The following is a 16860-nucleotide window of genomic DNA, read 5'->3' on the forward strand; positions in this document are numbered from 1 at the left end:
GTGGCTCAAGGTGAAAGCCCTGGCAGCAGTGACCTGATAAAATGTTCTCTAATCAAGCCAACCGGAAACTAAAGGAGGGATAAATCTCTCTGTCACCTCTCTCTTGCTTGCCTTCATCTGAAGGCCGTTGGTCTCATTAATACCCTGCCAGAGCACAGTTAGGATATTCACATGAATATTAATCGACAAGACCGTTTTTTTTTTTTTTTTTTTTTTTCTCTTAGCGCTGCATATTTCTACAATCCATTCTTTCTTCTCACTTCCAATTTCACCACAAATTCTAATCACTCCCTTAAGTCCTATGTTCTGCTCTCAATGAGAGAGGGAGAGAGTGAAGAAGGCTTGGGAAATAGAGTGTGTGCAATAGACTGTACTGGAGAGAGTGCACAAGTAAGAAAACTCATGGAAAAGCCACAGGATTTGCATTTTCTTTGCTTTCTTTCACCTCTCCTCTCTCTCTCTTGCTCTGTCAGGAGTGTAGCTAGAGGAAGGATGAGGATGAAAGGAAAGGGCTGACTTCTTACCTTCTTGGAAGCGATTAATCAGCACTTTCAACCCTTCAGAAAACAGCCTCAGTTTTTTGAAGGGGAATTTCAAGCAGTCTTTCATAGGGTTTAGAATCTAGATAGTCTCATTTGTCTCCCCAACATTTTGGTTGATTTATGTACTTCTGAAATGTGAAGCAAAACACTGAGGACTCATTAATCTCTAAAGTGATACGTTATGTGCAATAAACTCGAATTCACAAGACCTATACTCTTTCATCTTTATTGCTATGTGAATTGTTTTCTATGTTCCTTCTTCACTACCTATCTCTGGCCTCCCCGGATTAATGATTAAACAAAGTCCCCAGTTAACCAAGTTAACAGTATTCCTGCACTAATGAAGCATTATGTCAATATTGCACATTCTGAGAAAGAGAACTTAGAAGGTGACCCCAGGAACACTGGTGGTGTGTTCTGCTTTGAACACTATCAGTCCAGAAACCAGATGTTCAAATCTTTTCCCCCAAAAAACAGCAACTGTTCATTATTTGCTGATCCTACGCCTTAGAGACTACTGATAAAATGGCTTGGAAGGCTGGGAACTGGTGTCATACTCCTTCCCTGCTCTTAATAAACATAAAACTGGCTCCTTGATCATTTAACAAGACATTTAGGTGACATTCCAAGCAGAAAGATCACAACCACATTGTGTGCCAGTAGAGCACCTCTGCATGTATCACTGATGCGATAAAATGTGTACACAATCTCTGTAAACGGTGTCAGAGCTCCACAAAGGCCAAAGACCTGTGAATGACACATTAATCTTTGTATTCATAAGATAAGAGCTCACACTTTACCTTGTAGCCCTCAATATGCTTTGTTTATCTTTGAGGGACACTTCCTTTGGTACAACATTGACATTCCATGTGTTTGAGTATTGATTGAAAGAGTTCATTTCGAAAAGTGCTCTTGTTTGGAACAAACAGGCATCTGTTTGTAATTGAAGTTGACGGTTGGCATATGCGCATGGGGTTTATGCAAGGCCAGGGTATGTTGTTGGAACTCGTCTTGTCATGAGGGGGTTATTTCCCTGGAGGAAAGCAAATTAATGGTGCCAAACAAATACGTAAGCAAGAACCTGTGGGCCTTCGTATTTTACAATGCCAAGATGGAAAGGATTAGACTGCATACTGTGGGCAAGGAAAACAAAAGGAAAATTAAGGCAAACAGAGCTCACAAAATGCAAATTGTAGAGGGGAAATTGCTATTGATTTAGCTGTTGAATGCAATGAAATGTTCTGTCACATACCTAAATCGAAGCATTACATCGAAAATTAGTAGTAAAAAAGTCAACTTGGTGTGAATAGCTATCGTTTTTATCTCTAACTGTCAAAGTAAACAACTCTTTATCTCTTTAGCTTGCAGTCCAGGCACCTTCAAGTCCAAGCAGGGTGAAGGGTTCTGCTCCCCATGTCCACCCAACAGTCGAACAAGTTCTGGAGCTGCCAGCATCTGTTCCTGCAGGACAGGCTACTATCGGGCAGACAATGACTCACCTGACTCAGGATGCACCAGTAAGTAACGCCTTCGTCTGAAACCACCATTTCACGCATCATGACCTCATCTGAACATAAAATCAGTGTTGTTTATTTGTCATGTTCTCTGCTCTCAAAAGCCACATTGATCCAAACATTGTATATACATTCATATGTTCAGTTATATATAAACTAATTTCTCTATCAACAGCCCAACAAGTAGGAGAATGTTAGGATTGTTTCAAAATATTTCCCTTTCTCCTGTTTTATATTAGCTTCTTTTTGGTTGTGTTCATTGTCAGCATTCTGAACAGATACATCCAAAAAAAATAAATAAATAAATAAATGTTTCCCAAGTGAACACTGCATGTATTTCTTGCCATTTTTTTTTTTTTTTTTTTTTGTTAAATGAGCAGCACAAGTGGGAAAAACAAGGTTTTTCCTTAATTTTAATTACATGAAAGCACTTAATATGCATTAAATATAAATGAAGCCCCATTTGACCAATTTTATTAAATTTCCTTAAAAAAAATAACAAAATAAAATAAAATAAAATAAAAGCCTAATGTGGTCTGACGTTCTTAGCTGCTTACCATGCTGGTTTCCACTGCTTGATAGTTGTGTTGGACTTTGAGGAACCTTGTCAATTGGGCATTGGGAAATCAGCTGGCCAAACAGCTAGACCAACTGAACACCAGCTTTAATAAACAGGAAGACCACCTTAGGCTGGTCAGGGTTTTGAATACTAAATTATCTGAACACAACAACAAGCACTTAACTGATTGTAATTTTTAATTGTATCTTCAGAAGAATAACAACAAAAATATTTTCTTTTTGCAGCTGTGCCCTCAGCTCCACGCAGTGTCATCTCCAGTGTAAATGAGACATCGCTTGTACTTGAGTGGAGCGAGCCACGTGACCAAGGTGGAAGGGAGGACCTTCTCTATAACGTCATCTGTAAGAAATGTCTGCCTGAACGTGGTACCTGCACGCGGTGTGATGACAACGTGGATATCTCTCCCCGCCACCTTGGGCTTACTGAGAGACATGTGACGGTCAGAAACCTTCAGGCTCACACCCAGTACAGCTTTGAGATTCAGGCCGTCAATGGAGTCTCCAACAAGAGTCCCTATGCACCTCAGTTTGCCTCTGTTAACATCACCACCAACCAGGCTGGTGAGTTGAGTGAATTGTTTCCTCTGAATGTACTGATGCCAGACAGCTGTGCTATAATACTCAGTAGCAAAGCTAAACTACTCTAGAGTAGGGCATTCCGGGGTTAGTGAGATGTGGAGATGCATTAAACCATGTGGAAACAGCCTCTTATTGTTTAATCCAAGTTTTTATTTGATCACTTCTCAGGATAGCTATTAGAGCCATGCATATGCTTAACTCTCTCCTTAGCACTCTGTGCTAGCACCCAGCTGCAAAAATGCCTCTGTTTGCTATCAGGGATTGACCACATGTATTGTAATATGACCCAGACTGTTGTTGCACATAAGTCAATCCCAGGGTGACATGCACACCCACACTGCAGCCCACCCCCATGATTCTAAAAATTCAGGAGAGTCTGTGAGCAGATTATCTCCTAGGACTGTGCCTGAATATTCATCCACCTTTTAAGACAAAAAATAAATATGGGCAGTCAGCTCAAGGGACGTCATGGTTACTTCCACTGTCTCCACAGGATGAGGCCCCTTAATCCTGGGGTGAGAGTAAGCAAGCAGGCTGCCCAGGGAGTATTGTTTTCAGGGTGAGGCTTTTCTGAGCAAGGCCTAGGTTAGGAGGTGGATGCAGTTGGGTTGGGGAGAGCGAACATTTGGGGGAGGCAGACAAAGAGACAGACTACTAGGGAAAGGATCAAAGAGCCGGACCTGGGGATTAAAACATTTTTAACAAAGAAAAAGAGAGGTGGAGAGAGAAAGAGGCACGAAAGAAGGGGATGTTGAGAGCTACTGTAGTGTGTGAACAGAACTTGATAACATCAGAAACCGGAGACGGTAACATCAGGTCTGAGGACAAATGGGGACAGTATAGATTATGTAAAGCTGGGTGCTAAGATAAGTAAGGTGCTATGGAACAACTTATGTGAACACAAATAAATATATGGGTGAAAATGTCACATTTCATCCTTAAAACAAAAGATACATTAGAGTTTGAAATCAATCAGTCAATCAATCAATAAAACTTCATAGACATTACATTCATCACATACATTTGGGAAAGAATGTGAATAATCATCATGAAAATGATATCACAATATAAAAAATATGAGATTAATGTATATGTGGAAGACAGTCAGTAAAAAGAAGGCATCATGGGCCATAACAAGAATGAGGGAGTGAACAGAGGGTGTGTGCAGCTATACACATATTTGCATGTGTGTGTAGTTTGTATTGTAAGTTGTGTGAACTGGATCTGCCAGATACCAAGCCTTCCGGTTTGTCTGTCATGGTGCTTTTCACAAGAGACTTAAGAATCTATTCTGTCTGTGTAGTTTGAGAGGCTGGGCCCCCGAAAGTGCCCAAGACTAAGGGCTGTCTGATGCTTATACTTCAAAGCAGCTCTTTGGTAATCCTGAATGTGACCATGCTCTAAATCTGAAAAAAAAAAAAAAAAAAAAAAAGAAATTCAGTTTTCATTAAAATAGGATTTCTCTCATTTCCCCCCACATAGCTCCCTCTGCAGTTCCTACTGTCCACCTGATGGGGGCCTCAGCCAACGCCATGAGTCTTTCCTGGCTCCCCCCTGAAAAACCAAATGGCATCATCTTGGATTACGAGATTAAATACCATGAGAAGGTAAGAGCCAGTGTAAGTCAATGAAGCGAAAGGCATTCAATCACAATTCCACCACTGTCATCCTCTGCTCTATACATAATCGTTCATCCTGACAACAACATCAACCCTTCCTCTCTTTCTCTCTCGTACCCTAACACTCTCCTCCCTAACTCCTTCCTTGATTCATCCCCTTCTTTTGAACGCTGATACCGCGAGGCAGTCGGAGCTTGGCAGGGATGGAGGCAGGAGGATTTGCATAGAGGAGAAGAAAGAGCCAGGCATATCTGCTCCGTGTTTGATGTGTTGTACTGACAGATTAAACTAGAGCTGCCAGACGCTCTCTTTTGGGTGCTGGCTGGTTTTATATGGCTTGTTTTATCACTGTTCCCACAGGACCAGGGAGAAGCTATTGCCCACACCATGACAGCCCAGCGTAGCTCTGCACGCATCGAGGGTTTGAAGCCGGGCACGCCATATGTGGTACAAGTTCGAGCTCGAACGGTGGCAGGATATGGCCGCTATAGCAGCCCTACTGATTTCAGCACCAACCACCAGAGTATGTAAAATACCCGATATTCCTAGATTATCACATTAAAATGATTCCTTTCAAAAGCATATCAAGCATTGGTGTGAATCTAAGAAGAACTTTTGCATTAATAATCCTATAAATAACATTCATAGAAAAATAAATGCTATAAATAGATCTGAGAAATAAGATTCTTTTGAATATCTCCTATGATATCTCCCTTTGTGTGCCTCACAAAGCTGATGCTGACAAGACTCTACAGGAGCAGTTACCCCTCATTGTGGGCTCTCTAACGGCAGGGCTGGTCTTCATCATTGTTGTGGTGGTTATTGCCATTGTCTGCCTCAGGTAAATTTTACTTATCTTAATAAATTTCAGTAATTGCACTTATAAATAGATCACATCAAATATTAAATAAATAATTAATGTCAAAGTATACCTATGAAACAACACACTTCTTTGAATGAATATGTAATTTAGTCACCTATGATGCTTGCTTGGAACCTATTGGACAATTAATGGATGTATTTTAGGCACTCTCAGAAGCAGATTCATTTTTGGTTGTCAGTTATTTTGGGTCTTTTACTTTGTAAATTGTATCCAGTGGTCTCAAATGTACATGTGCCCTACATTGGAATTCCGCAGTGTCCTGGTGATCGTTGGCACTGGCAGTTTCCATCTTGCGGCCACCTTTCCATTTCCACAGCTGAGAGCAAGGCAGCTGTGTGTTTAAAGCCTTATCATGCAAAAATTCTCAATTTGCACTCACTTTCTTTCTAATCAGCACAGTGTGTCTCAGTATCTTAACTTGCCTGCGATTGAAAAAATGTAGGCCTTGGCATATTCCGGAACTGAATTTGAATTGGAAATGAGATACAAATCACCAGCGGGTATTATTGGCCCGGTTACTAGTTAGACAACAAAGGGATTGCATTAAAATGTACCAGAGGGGGGTTGAAATTGCATTGCATTTAATGGACTGATAGTGGAGAAAGTGTGAAGGAAAGAATTAAAAGACAGGAGTGAATTAAACAATGTGGCAGTAAAGATTCCTTAGTATGTAATGGGAGCAAGACAACCAATGCTGCTACTGTTTTTCTTAGCTGTCCTTATGCAGAATTCACTTCCACCATTCAGTCAACTGAAGTGACAAGGGTCTCTTGAGGCTGAATCTGTTGTTCTCTTAATTGTCATATCATTCCCTTTCTTTATTCGACCTCAATTTATGTCCCTGAAGGGGCTGGCAGGGAAAAAAAAGGTCCTTTTCAAAATACATATTTTCCTATATTTAGTCAAGAAATCATAAACCTTTTGTAACCGACTGTATTGTCTTTGGTTAACAGGAAGCAACGCAATGGCTCAGAATCAGAATACACAGAAAAACTCCAACAATACAGTAAGTCTCTACAGAGTTTACTTGCCATTGAATGACTAACAATGCTATAAATATTGTGTATTATGGCAGTGTGATTCATACGGCTATTCGCACTATTGAATCCCCTATAGTCACTCCGGGGATGAAGGTCTACATTGACCCATTCACCTACGAGGACCCAAATGAGGCCATCCGCGAGTTTGCCAAAGAGATTGACGTTTCCTGTGTGAAAATCGAGGAGGTCATTGGCGCAGGTAACCAACAACACAAGCTCCTGAGCAACAGGGGGAAGACAGCTAGGCACACCCAGGCCATACCTTTAGAGGACTTCACTTCAAGCGGTACTTCAATCAACTCATCCCGCTCCAAAATCCAATCCCTTAGCACTTTACCAATGTCTCTAACAGCTTTACTTACAAAATGGAGCTTCTGAGGTTATCTTCAGAGCTAACTATAGAGCTACCATTCCTGCTAACTTACCAAGCCTGTCCTAAGCCTGATTATACCTCTTGGACAACTAATTGTCCTCTTGACCCTATGACCTGTTAACTTCTCCGTCCATGGTGCTCCTTCCTGCCCTCGAGACCACTCCCCTTTGTTTAGTAAATTTTCTAGATCTTAATATTAGTGTTAGCAGTTTATTTTCTAAGAGCCAAAAGCAAAGAGAAGTATGATTCTGGTTCAGTAAGAGTTTGCAGCCATGTTGTAATAGAATGGAGTTGAAGAGCCCCATGCCAGACTCCAACAAACAAGGCTTTTAACATCTAACGCTGCTACCTGAACCTGCTATTTCCCAGCTTCGTCTAAAGTGATGTACCCCTACCATGTCCTTCCCTGACCCCTCTGTTTCTCTTGCACCTGCTTACACATTGGCCTAGATTGCAGACGCAAGCTATCCAATCCTCCCAAGCTTCTTTCCCCACCTACTTCCCACATTGCTACTCTCACTCCCTCCACACCCTAGCATTCGCTGCTTCTGCCCTTTACCCCTTCCTCTATTGCCTTACTTTTTCCATTTCCTTTTTGGTTCCCCAACCCCCAACAACTCTCCAAATCCCTTTCCCATTTAAGCATTCCTGACCTCACCCTACCCCTTCCCTCGCCCCCTGGATACACTCCAATAGCATCACCTTTAGCCCTGGCTTCTTTTGCTGTCTCCCCCTGCTTCCCCCTGGCTCCTTGATTCTAACCAGTAACTGTCCCTCTCCCTTTTCTCTCCCACACTCCTCCACTCTGCCCTCTCCTCTCTCCACTCCACCCTTTCTGCCTCTTTCTCGTCTGTACAATACCTATGTAGGAGAGTTTGGAGAGGTGTGTCGTGGCCGTCTGAAGCTCCCTGGACGGCGTGAGATCATCGTGGCCATCAAGACTCTGAAGGCAGGCTACACAGAGCGCCAAAGAAGAGACTTCCTGAGTGAGGCCAGCATCATGGGCCAATTTGATCATCCTAATATTATCCGCCTGGAAGGGGTTGTGACAAAGAGTCGGCCAGTCATGATTGTCACTGAGTTCATGGAGAACGGAGCACTGGATTCCTTTCTCCGGGTTAGAGACAATTACTTCCATAATAAAATGTATTTATTTATTTATGTATTTATTTATTTATTTTTAAGTTTTATGCCTGGATTCCTGTTGTGGAACAATTGTGGAAATACAAGTAATACATACCATAATTGCTGTGGTTATAGCACATATTTTATCCAAGCAGTAGTTTTCTAATAAACTAATAAAAAAAAGAGATGTTCTCACCTATCCCCTTGAATAACATCTTAAACTTTCTGAATAGAGATGACAAATAGCGTAGCTGCTAGCTGTGACATTCAAAGATGAATCAGCTGGCTGATGAGTAACATCCTGAAAAGTTAAAAACACTTAGACAGCAGACATTTCTGTTATGAATGGGTCTGTGATTTTCCCACTTTCTCTCTTCAACAGCTAAATGATGGACAGTTCACAGTCATCCAGCTCGTCGGTATGTTGAGAGGCATTGCAGCTGGCATGAAATATCTGTCCGACATGAATTATGTGCACCGTGATCTGGCTGCTCGTAACATTCTAGTCAATAGCAACCTGGTGTGTAAGGTGTCCGATTTTGGTCTTTCTCGTTTCTTGGAGGATGATCCCACTGACCCCACCTACACCAGCTCATTGGTCAGCATTCACACCTTGATCATTTAATGTGTATAGCAATTAAAAATGTTTAGCTCCTAACAGGTTAAAAATCATTGTATGCTCTTGCATCTATAGGGGGGAAAGATCCCTATTCGCTGGACAGCCCCAGAGGCTATTGCTTATAGGAAGTTCACCTCAGCCAGTGATGTCTGGAGCTACGGCATTGTGATGTGGGAGGTGATGTCATATGGCGAACGCCCATACTGGGACATGAGCAACCAAGATGTGAGTTTCCGCTCTACTTTGCCTCTATTCAACTTAATTTGAGAGTAAACTAAAGCCAAACAATTAATATTTTTTGATCAACAGGTGATCAACGCAGTCGAGCAGGACTACCGACTGCCCCCACCCATGGACTGCCCTACTGCCTTGCATCAACTTATGCTAGACTGCTGGGTGAAAGAAAGAAACTTGAGACCTAAGTTCTCTCAGATCGTCAACACCCTGGACAAACTTATTCGCAATGCCGCCAGCCTTAAGGTGGTCACCAGCACACATTCTGGGTAAGGGAACACATGGATCCATAGTAGCATGTTAGTTAGTATCTTCTCAACAATGTAAGCAGTATTAAAGGCGTATTCAAACTGGTTCTTTTATTTTAAATTCAGAATTAGGCCAAAGTTACAGAGGCATTTAAATTAAGAGACCTTTGATTTCAGATAATTTTCAGTTGACAAACAATATCATAAGCTGAGAAACTCTGACAGTATAGATATTAATAAGTCAATAAAACATTTGGTTTAATTGCACCATTACAGGCCTATTGATTGTTTTGCCTGAGATGCTTGCTCGGGTCTACTCTTACTATAGCCTTTTCTGTTTGAGATATTTAATGACATAAGCTGCCTTTCAGATGCCAGTCACTATATAATAGAATTGATCAGCATTTATTTTTTCAGTGAAACACGCAGTAATTGTTAGCAAGAAGCTTCAGGTGGGTTTTGACCCTTCTCGGGGTGCCCGCCTCTGGGTCATAGGTTCAACAACCAGAAAACAGTGAGAGACACTTTGTCTACTTTGCAATGATCATAGGACAAAGGGAAAATAATTAGTTACTGTAATTCAGAGATGGGAATGGTTTAATTAGCAAGTAACAAGATTTTAAAGGGGCCAATGGAGAGGTGGCCTGCCTGCTGAGTTTAAAGAAAGAATGAGAGATGGGGTCCTGTACTGATGTACTTGATGTACCGTGTAATATCTTTAGTGACCCATTCCTTAACAAAACTAAAGACAATTTGTTTAGTTAATAATTACTCTCTGTGCTGAGTTAAGGGTAGGTTATTTATGCATGGAAATTCATCTTTTTGGTTTTCTCGTACAGTTTTCCCATGTTCTCTTAAAGTCAATGTCCCTAAGACGTGAGAGCCAGACCAGCTCTAACAATGCTCCATTAAGGAAAGCTGCCTTCCAGGTTAATGACCACAAACCCTTCAGCCCTAAAGGCAGGAGCTTATTAAAAATCACTCTTCCCATCCATCTACAGACCTTGTCTTCAATAGAGCCTCTGTTCCATTCTTATTAACTTTTTTCTTATGCTTTTAATTGTTAATTAATCTAATGCCATCAAAAGACAGCAGGTTCAGCAGAGCAGAGAGCTTGCAGACAGGAGTGTCTTTGCTCTCAAACTTTGCCTCCCAATCCCCACTGCCCAAACCTCATTGTTAGTTATTAAGACCCAAATCTGGGCATAGATCAAGTCTGGTCTCTGTTGGTTTTGTCTAATTTAAAATGGCTGCTTTTGTGCATGACATTACATTTAGTTGTGCTATTGTGCAAGAAGGATCTTGTTTGTGTGCATGCAGGCAAACATGATTTACTCATATAGATCACAATAGGGGTGCTGCTCCAGGATCAAAAAAAGATGTGGATACACCTACTTTGTCCTACTTGGATAAATCAAGCCATGCATAAGCAAAATTGTAAAGGAATATAGAATCATAAAATACAATTAATATAGAATTGTAGCATATCAAGTATCAATAGGCAACCCATTTTAAGACCAGAAATGTGCTGCTTCATATGGACCCACACCCACAGCTTCCTTGAAGTTCTCTCTGGCAGGCCCCTGCATGTCTCCAGCCAGTAGGCCACAGTGGCAGGTACAGGCCCTACAGGCCAGGAGAGGTGGTGGTGGTGGGGGGTTTGGGGGTGAGGTTTTGGTGGTGGAGGCCTGGCGTGACCTAACCCTCTCTCTCTCTCTTTTTATCTCCACTCCTCTCTTTCTCTGTAGGGCCTCCCAGCCGCTCCTCGACCGCTGTGTGCCTGACTACACCACCTTTACCACTGTGGGTGACTGGCTGGATGCCATCAAGATGAGCCGCTACCGAGACAACTTCCTCAATGCTGGCTTTGCTTCTTTTGACTTGGTGGCCCAGATGACTTCAGAGTGAGTGTCTGGACAATTTGTTGGAATGCTCCTCTTTGTTTTGGTGGTCTAACATTAGTTTGACTTCAAGGCACCATGCACTTTTTATTGTTCAAAAGTTTAATTTTTCCAGTAAGGAGTAAGGGTGATTTTATAATGGAGCTCGTGGCATGGACTTGAGCCAATTGCATGGAATCGAACTCTGGTTTAGACCAAGCAATCAAACCAATGTAAAAACAGCCTAAAACAGAACCTCAATAGGGAATTAAAGAGACAATAAGTTTTGAACAGGAAATTAAATATTTTAATGATAAGAACAGGGTTAGTGATGGAGCATCTGATTATTCATCTCATCTCGCTTTAATTTCATCCCCAAAAAATGTCATGAACAAAAAAAAAAAAAAAAAAAAAAAAAAAAAATCTTACAAAGCTCACTGTCCAAAAAACAACAGCAAAAAAAACAAAATCCATGATTTGTTGCCTTGTTAAATGTCTGTACAGACGTGAAAAGAGAAGTTGGGGTCAAATAAACGAATAAAAGAGAAAAATTTATAGAAAAATTATAAATTCATCATGCCCATTAAAGTGTAATAAAGGATGGAGGCAGGGGTAATTTGTTTCAATTTGGCAACTTGACAGGTGTACCAGTCGGTGGTTTTCTTGTGCTCTTAATGACTAGTAATTCTCCTAATGGGCTCCATTTATTATCATTTTATCCAGCATTGTTGGCTTGATGGGACCAACAGAGGGAAAAGAGAGAAAACACTTTTACACATTGTGTGAAATTACTCTGCTAATGTTATGCGATTGTAGAGATGAGAAGGGCAGACAGACTGGGGGCCGCCACAGGGCTGGTTGCTCCATGACAACGTCCATCCTCTTGCAATCTTTTTCTTATCGGAAGGTGAAAAAAGAGTAAAAGACGAGACTGTGCTAGCTTTTAGCTACACATGTAGCTGTGTAAACTAAAACCTCATGAATGGATTAGATTACCTCAGCCAATGAAACAACAAGAAGCATTTTTATCATAAAGCCTGCGGTAATCTTTACACCGCACTCATTCTACTGTATGACTGCTGTCTGTTGTACAGTGAAATATTATTCCAAGTCATGTCTGTGGTTACGCTAATAGCTCTTTCTTTATGTGAAATTTAACATCTGGTAGCCCTAGGTGCAAACCCTTGCAAATCATTGACCAACGCTTGACTTACCTCCAATTTGAGAAGTGGCTCTGCACCACAAACTTGTCTCAGTTTAGTAGCCAAAGGGTGGGGTTGTTCTATTTGCTTAACCCAGTGACAATTTGCTAAAGGGATTTGCTCACCTGGCTACATTCCCATGGGAGTTTATTTGCTTGAATAATATCGATTCTGTTCTCTCTTTTAGAAACCACTTGTTATTAAGTATTTTTTTAATTTTTTTTTTTATAACAGTGGCAATAAGGTTTTTATTTTGTTGTTGTTTTTTACAGAGATCTGTTACGGATAGGTGTGACATTAGCCGGCCACCAAAAGAAGATTCTCGGCAGCATTCAAGACATGAGACTGCAAATGAACCAAACGCTGCCCGTCCAGGTCTGAAATGGGGGTGGAACTGTTCTACAGAGAACTAACAGACGTCCCCAGATGCCTGATCATCTCCACTAATCAGATGAAACTGGCTTGCAGTGCCTCGGACAACTTTTTCTTTTCAATTTTCCTGTTTTCCTGTAACGACTGCATTATTTTACACACGACAGGATTAGATAAGATTATTTTGTACTTATTTTTAAGAACAGAGAGGAAAGCCCATATCCCAATGCCTGACTCACGAGGCTCCGGTATGGGATTGGCGATTGCATGCGTGCGTGTGATACTTTCGTTTGTGAGGCTGCCTGGGATTCGCCCAATCTCCAAAGCCTCCCATAATGCATTTCTCCCTGAAGCTGACTCTGAGGGACAGACTCTCCTGGATGGACATTGCTTATGGAAGAGAAACTCTTCTAATAGTATGCATAACTTGAATATAAGGACAAAAAACTAAAAGTGAATATAAATTCACAAAGCGCGTGGACACGAATCCCTCCAGTGCTAGCAGATGTTCTATTGTGCGTGTGATTTTGTGCTTATTCTCCATCTTCATATTGAAGGTGTTTTATTTAAGGGCACATGCCTCAAACGGACAGGAGGGAGAGGCACAGCCGAGGGCGAAAGATCATGGATGTCGCAGGACCGGATTTGAGGAAGTTGCATTTGTCCACCAGGTTTAAACTGACAAAAGGACTTCTTAGAATATACCTGGTGAACTCAGGATGTTTTCATAGTTCAGCTATGTTTTCACAATTTCACTTGATGTTTTCTTTTTATTCTCTTCTGTTGTTTTCCCTCACCCTGTTTAGTTTCTGTTCCACAATGGGTTGACATTTAGCTGGTCATTAACCATTATATCTGGATTCTTTAGCAGTTAGAAATGAGAAGGACTGTGATAACTTGTACTACACTGCAATAAATAATTTAAAATCAATATATTTGTCTTTTTCCAGGAAAAAATGTCTAAACATAATTTTAAAAAAGACTGCAAAATTGTGCAATATATTAAGTTTGTTTTCAAAGAATATATCTATAAATACATCCATATACCAATTTTTTTCTTGTGTTAAGCATAAATCTAACATAATTCACTAAGGGTTATAAAAATAAACATAAGCTTAAAACGAACTAATTGTCAACTGGGTAAGAAAACAAATCTAATGAATACTATTCTGCTTCTCAAGTAAATTTATCTTATTTTAAGAATGTTTAGCTGTTTCCTGGAAAACAAGACAAAATACTTTCAGTGTAAAAACAGTGCTAATCACTGACCATTTCTAAAATGAGTGTGTGTACGTGTCAGAATGACTATGTTGTAGTGCGTGCGTTTCTCTGTGTGTATGTGTATAAAACAAAGGGAGAGTATAAGGATTATGCACACATATTCTGTAGATGAACATTTCAGTTGTGTTCCACAGTGGAGCACAAATGCATGAAATAATTTGTGATGAGGAGCTCCAGTTATATTATATATTATTACTTGTGAATCAATAATATTATGTGGAGAAATACCAATTTATAATGATTTTTATTTTATTTTATTTTATTTTATTTTATTTTATTTTATTTTATTTTATTTTATTTTATTTTATTTTATTTTATTTTATTTTATTTTATTTTATTTTATTTTAACATATCCCAAGAGGCCAAAAGGAATGATTAATTTATTTAAAGATCTGATATAAATTTGAATCAGCATATTCTGACATTCAAAAAGAGATATGCAACAACAAACAAAAGATTTTGGAATGACATAATGTTTCTTTGAAGAGAAAAATTAATGCAGAGGAAGTGCATTGAAATCGGTATAGGAGAAATGAATAGAGGTGTTGAACATCTCATCAATGTTGGGCAGATCCCTAGTAAATCTCTTAATTATTAAATCTAAGCCTTTCCATCACCACCACAAAGAGAAACTGTTAGTAACAATTCTCTAAGATATCCTTTTGTAAAGCTCACTCACCAAGTGTTTTGGTAATTTCTAGCAATCATATTTTTGGAATTACAGGATTTCCGGGGTTGTTTTCAAATGAGATTTTCAACCACAATGGAAATTCATGTTAGTGCTATGCGGGCGGCAGGATACGTTATACTTCCTGAAACTTGGTTTGTCTTCCACATTTTTTAAGCCTTCCTTCACCTCGCTCATCTTTTTTTTTCTTTTTTTCTTGCAAATAGGCTGTTTACAGCCTGGCAGAGACAGATGACCAGCATATTTCAGTTTTTGAATGGCTCTTGTCTTCTATTCTGGTCTGCTCTGAGTAGTTATGTGAAGACTTCATGGCCCCACATCAAACAATAAAGACATAAAATATGCAAAATAGTAGCATGTCGGATGGGTTAAGAACTAAAGCTTGAAGCTAATACAGAACGTTTTTACCAAAACCTGTATCTAGAATAGTCTCAGTGCTTATATATTGCACTTTGGGAAATGGTACTGCATATATTCTACTCAGTACTCCTCTATTTGTGGTTTTGTTTCATAAGTTCACAAATCATTTAATGGCTCCCTCTTTTCTCAATTACAAGAGCTCCATGTAATATAACACACTGAAGTGATTTTATGATGACAGACATTATCTTTTTTTGATCTCGATGTATATGAACCCTGTTCCTTACAGTTCCTATCTGCACTGCAACTAACTTACAGAGCCGTTCGGGAACTAAAAGTAGCTGCTTTTGTCACATTCAACATGTCTGATGGTATATTCTCTCATAACTGGATTTGAATGTGTGTATGTTTGTGTGTATGACTGTATTTAGGTAAGGTGCTATTGTCATTGTTTTTTATCAAAGCAGTTTTGAAACATAACTTGCATGATTTTGGTTCAGTAACTTTGTGCCAATCTCGGACTCTCTCTTTCCTCCACTCCTTTCCTGTTCTTCTGTGACATTTTTCCTGAGTTTCAAAGTTACTCTTTTATATTAAAAATTAAGCAAAAAAAAAGTTTTTTTTTTTTTTTTTTCTTTCCAATCAGTTAAAACGGTCTTCTCATCACATCACAAATCACTGACATGCAAAAGCAAAATGTCTGCTGAGTGCTGTACTTATATTGAGGAGAAGCAAGACACATTTCAAAATATTTTCTTTTCTTGTTCTTTTTGTTTTGTTTTGGAAAGCATTGAGATGTATTTAATGGTGAAGACAAAAAAACAGCGATTAAATAATGCATTCTTGTAGAAATATTTTTAAAAACCCCTTTTGCAATTAAATTATTTAAGAAATACCTGTGTTTGCTGTGTGTATTCTTGCGTGGTTTACTTTATGGCCTCTGTTGAAAGTTATTTTGTATCGACATGTTCAATTGTCGAAGTCTTCAATTGTAGTAGCTTTTTCAGGCATGTTGGGGCCACAAATTCTTGCTTAATTGAAAAGCCTGAGGATTTTTAAGACCATTCTCCTCTATAAAACATTCTGCCTTGTATTTGAGTGAGAAAGGCTTTGATCTTTACAGGTCAGGGCACCTGCCTTGCAGATATAGACTGTGAGAAAATATGTGGAGTTGATGTGTTGTTCAGACTGCTCTGGACTTTCAAAATAGAGAATCTTCATAAATGCCGATATATTGGCCTTGACGATTTATTACTTTAGTTTGCATTAGGTATCTTAGCAATATGTGATTTTAAGGAATGCCACTAGTAACAACGGGGGACTATTTTCTTAAAATTGTAAACAGTGGCCTCCAAATATTTAGACACTGAAGTCACACTTAATGGGGACCTTGACAAATAATAATTAAAGGTACAATAGGTGATTCTGTTATGTTGGTTGAAAGTCTTCTTATATCCTGATAGCAACCACTATGTTAAGTGATCTAAATGTATCTTTATAAATCTATATTGTCTGTGAAAGGTGTAGGACCATAAAATGTTTGTTCAGTCATTACATTCAGTCAATGGGCAACCTGAGACACAGGGCAACTAATTAGGGCAACGAACAGTAGGCAGCAACCAATCACAGAGGAGAATATCTATTGCCAGCCTAATAATTTATAATAAATACTTGTTTGGCACTTTATTTAAACTCTTCAAATATTTTCTTTGTTTTTATTAA

At 39.6% G+C, this 16860-nt stretch overlaps 1 protein-coding gene across 7 annotated transcripts in view; it reads left to right on the forward strand.

The window, feature by feature from the left end:
- LOC137027598 (ephrin type-B receptor 3-like) overlaps nucleotides 1-16000 on the forward strand; it is a 47553-nt gene extending 31553 nt beyond the window's left edge. For 2 of the 7 annotated variants that reach the window (XM_067395813.1, XM_067395815.1), the window contains exons 5-17: nucleotides 1904-2059; nucleotides 2861-3196; nucleotides 4697-4821; nucleotides 5194-5356; nucleotides 5566-5674; nucleotides 6670-6722; nucleotides 6821-7042; nucleotides 7999-8246; nucleotides 8637-8852; nucleotides 8949-9098; nucleotides 9183-9376; nucleotides 11104-11259; nucleotides 12710-16000. In XM_067395813.1, coding sequence (XP_067251914.1) covers nucleotides 1904-2059; nucleotides 2861-3196; nucleotides 4697-4821; nucleotides 5194-5356; nucleotides 5566-5674; nucleotides 6670-6722; nucleotides 6821-7042; nucleotides 7999-8246; nucleotides 8637-8852; nucleotides 8949-9098; nucleotides 9183-9376; nucleotides 11104-11259; nucleotides 12710-12818 — 2237 coding nt within the window. In that variant the 3' untranslated portion in view covers nucleotides 12819-16000. The remainder of the gene's footprint in view (nucleotides 1-1903; nucleotides 2060-2860; nucleotides 3197-4696; nucleotides 4822-5193; nucleotides 5357-5565; nucleotides 5675-6669; nucleotides 6723-6820; nucleotides 7043-7998; nucleotides 8247-8636; nucleotides 8853-8948; nucleotides 9099-9182; nucleotides 9377-11103; nucleotides 11260-12709) is intronic. The other 5 variants (XM_067395817.1, XM_067395816.1, XM_067395818.1 and 2 more) reach the window with 5 other exon arrangements.
- Nucleotides 16001-16860: the final 860 nt, after the last annotated feature.

Source organism: Chanodichthys erythropterus, chromosome 10 (genome assembly GCF_024489055.1).
Source record: "Chanodichthys erythropterus isolate Z2021 chromosome 10, ASM2448905v1, whole genome shotgun sequence".
NCBI classification, from domain to species: Eukaryota; Metazoa; Chordata; class Actinopteri; order Cypriniformes; family Xenocyprididae; genus Chanodichthys; species Chanodichthys erythropterus.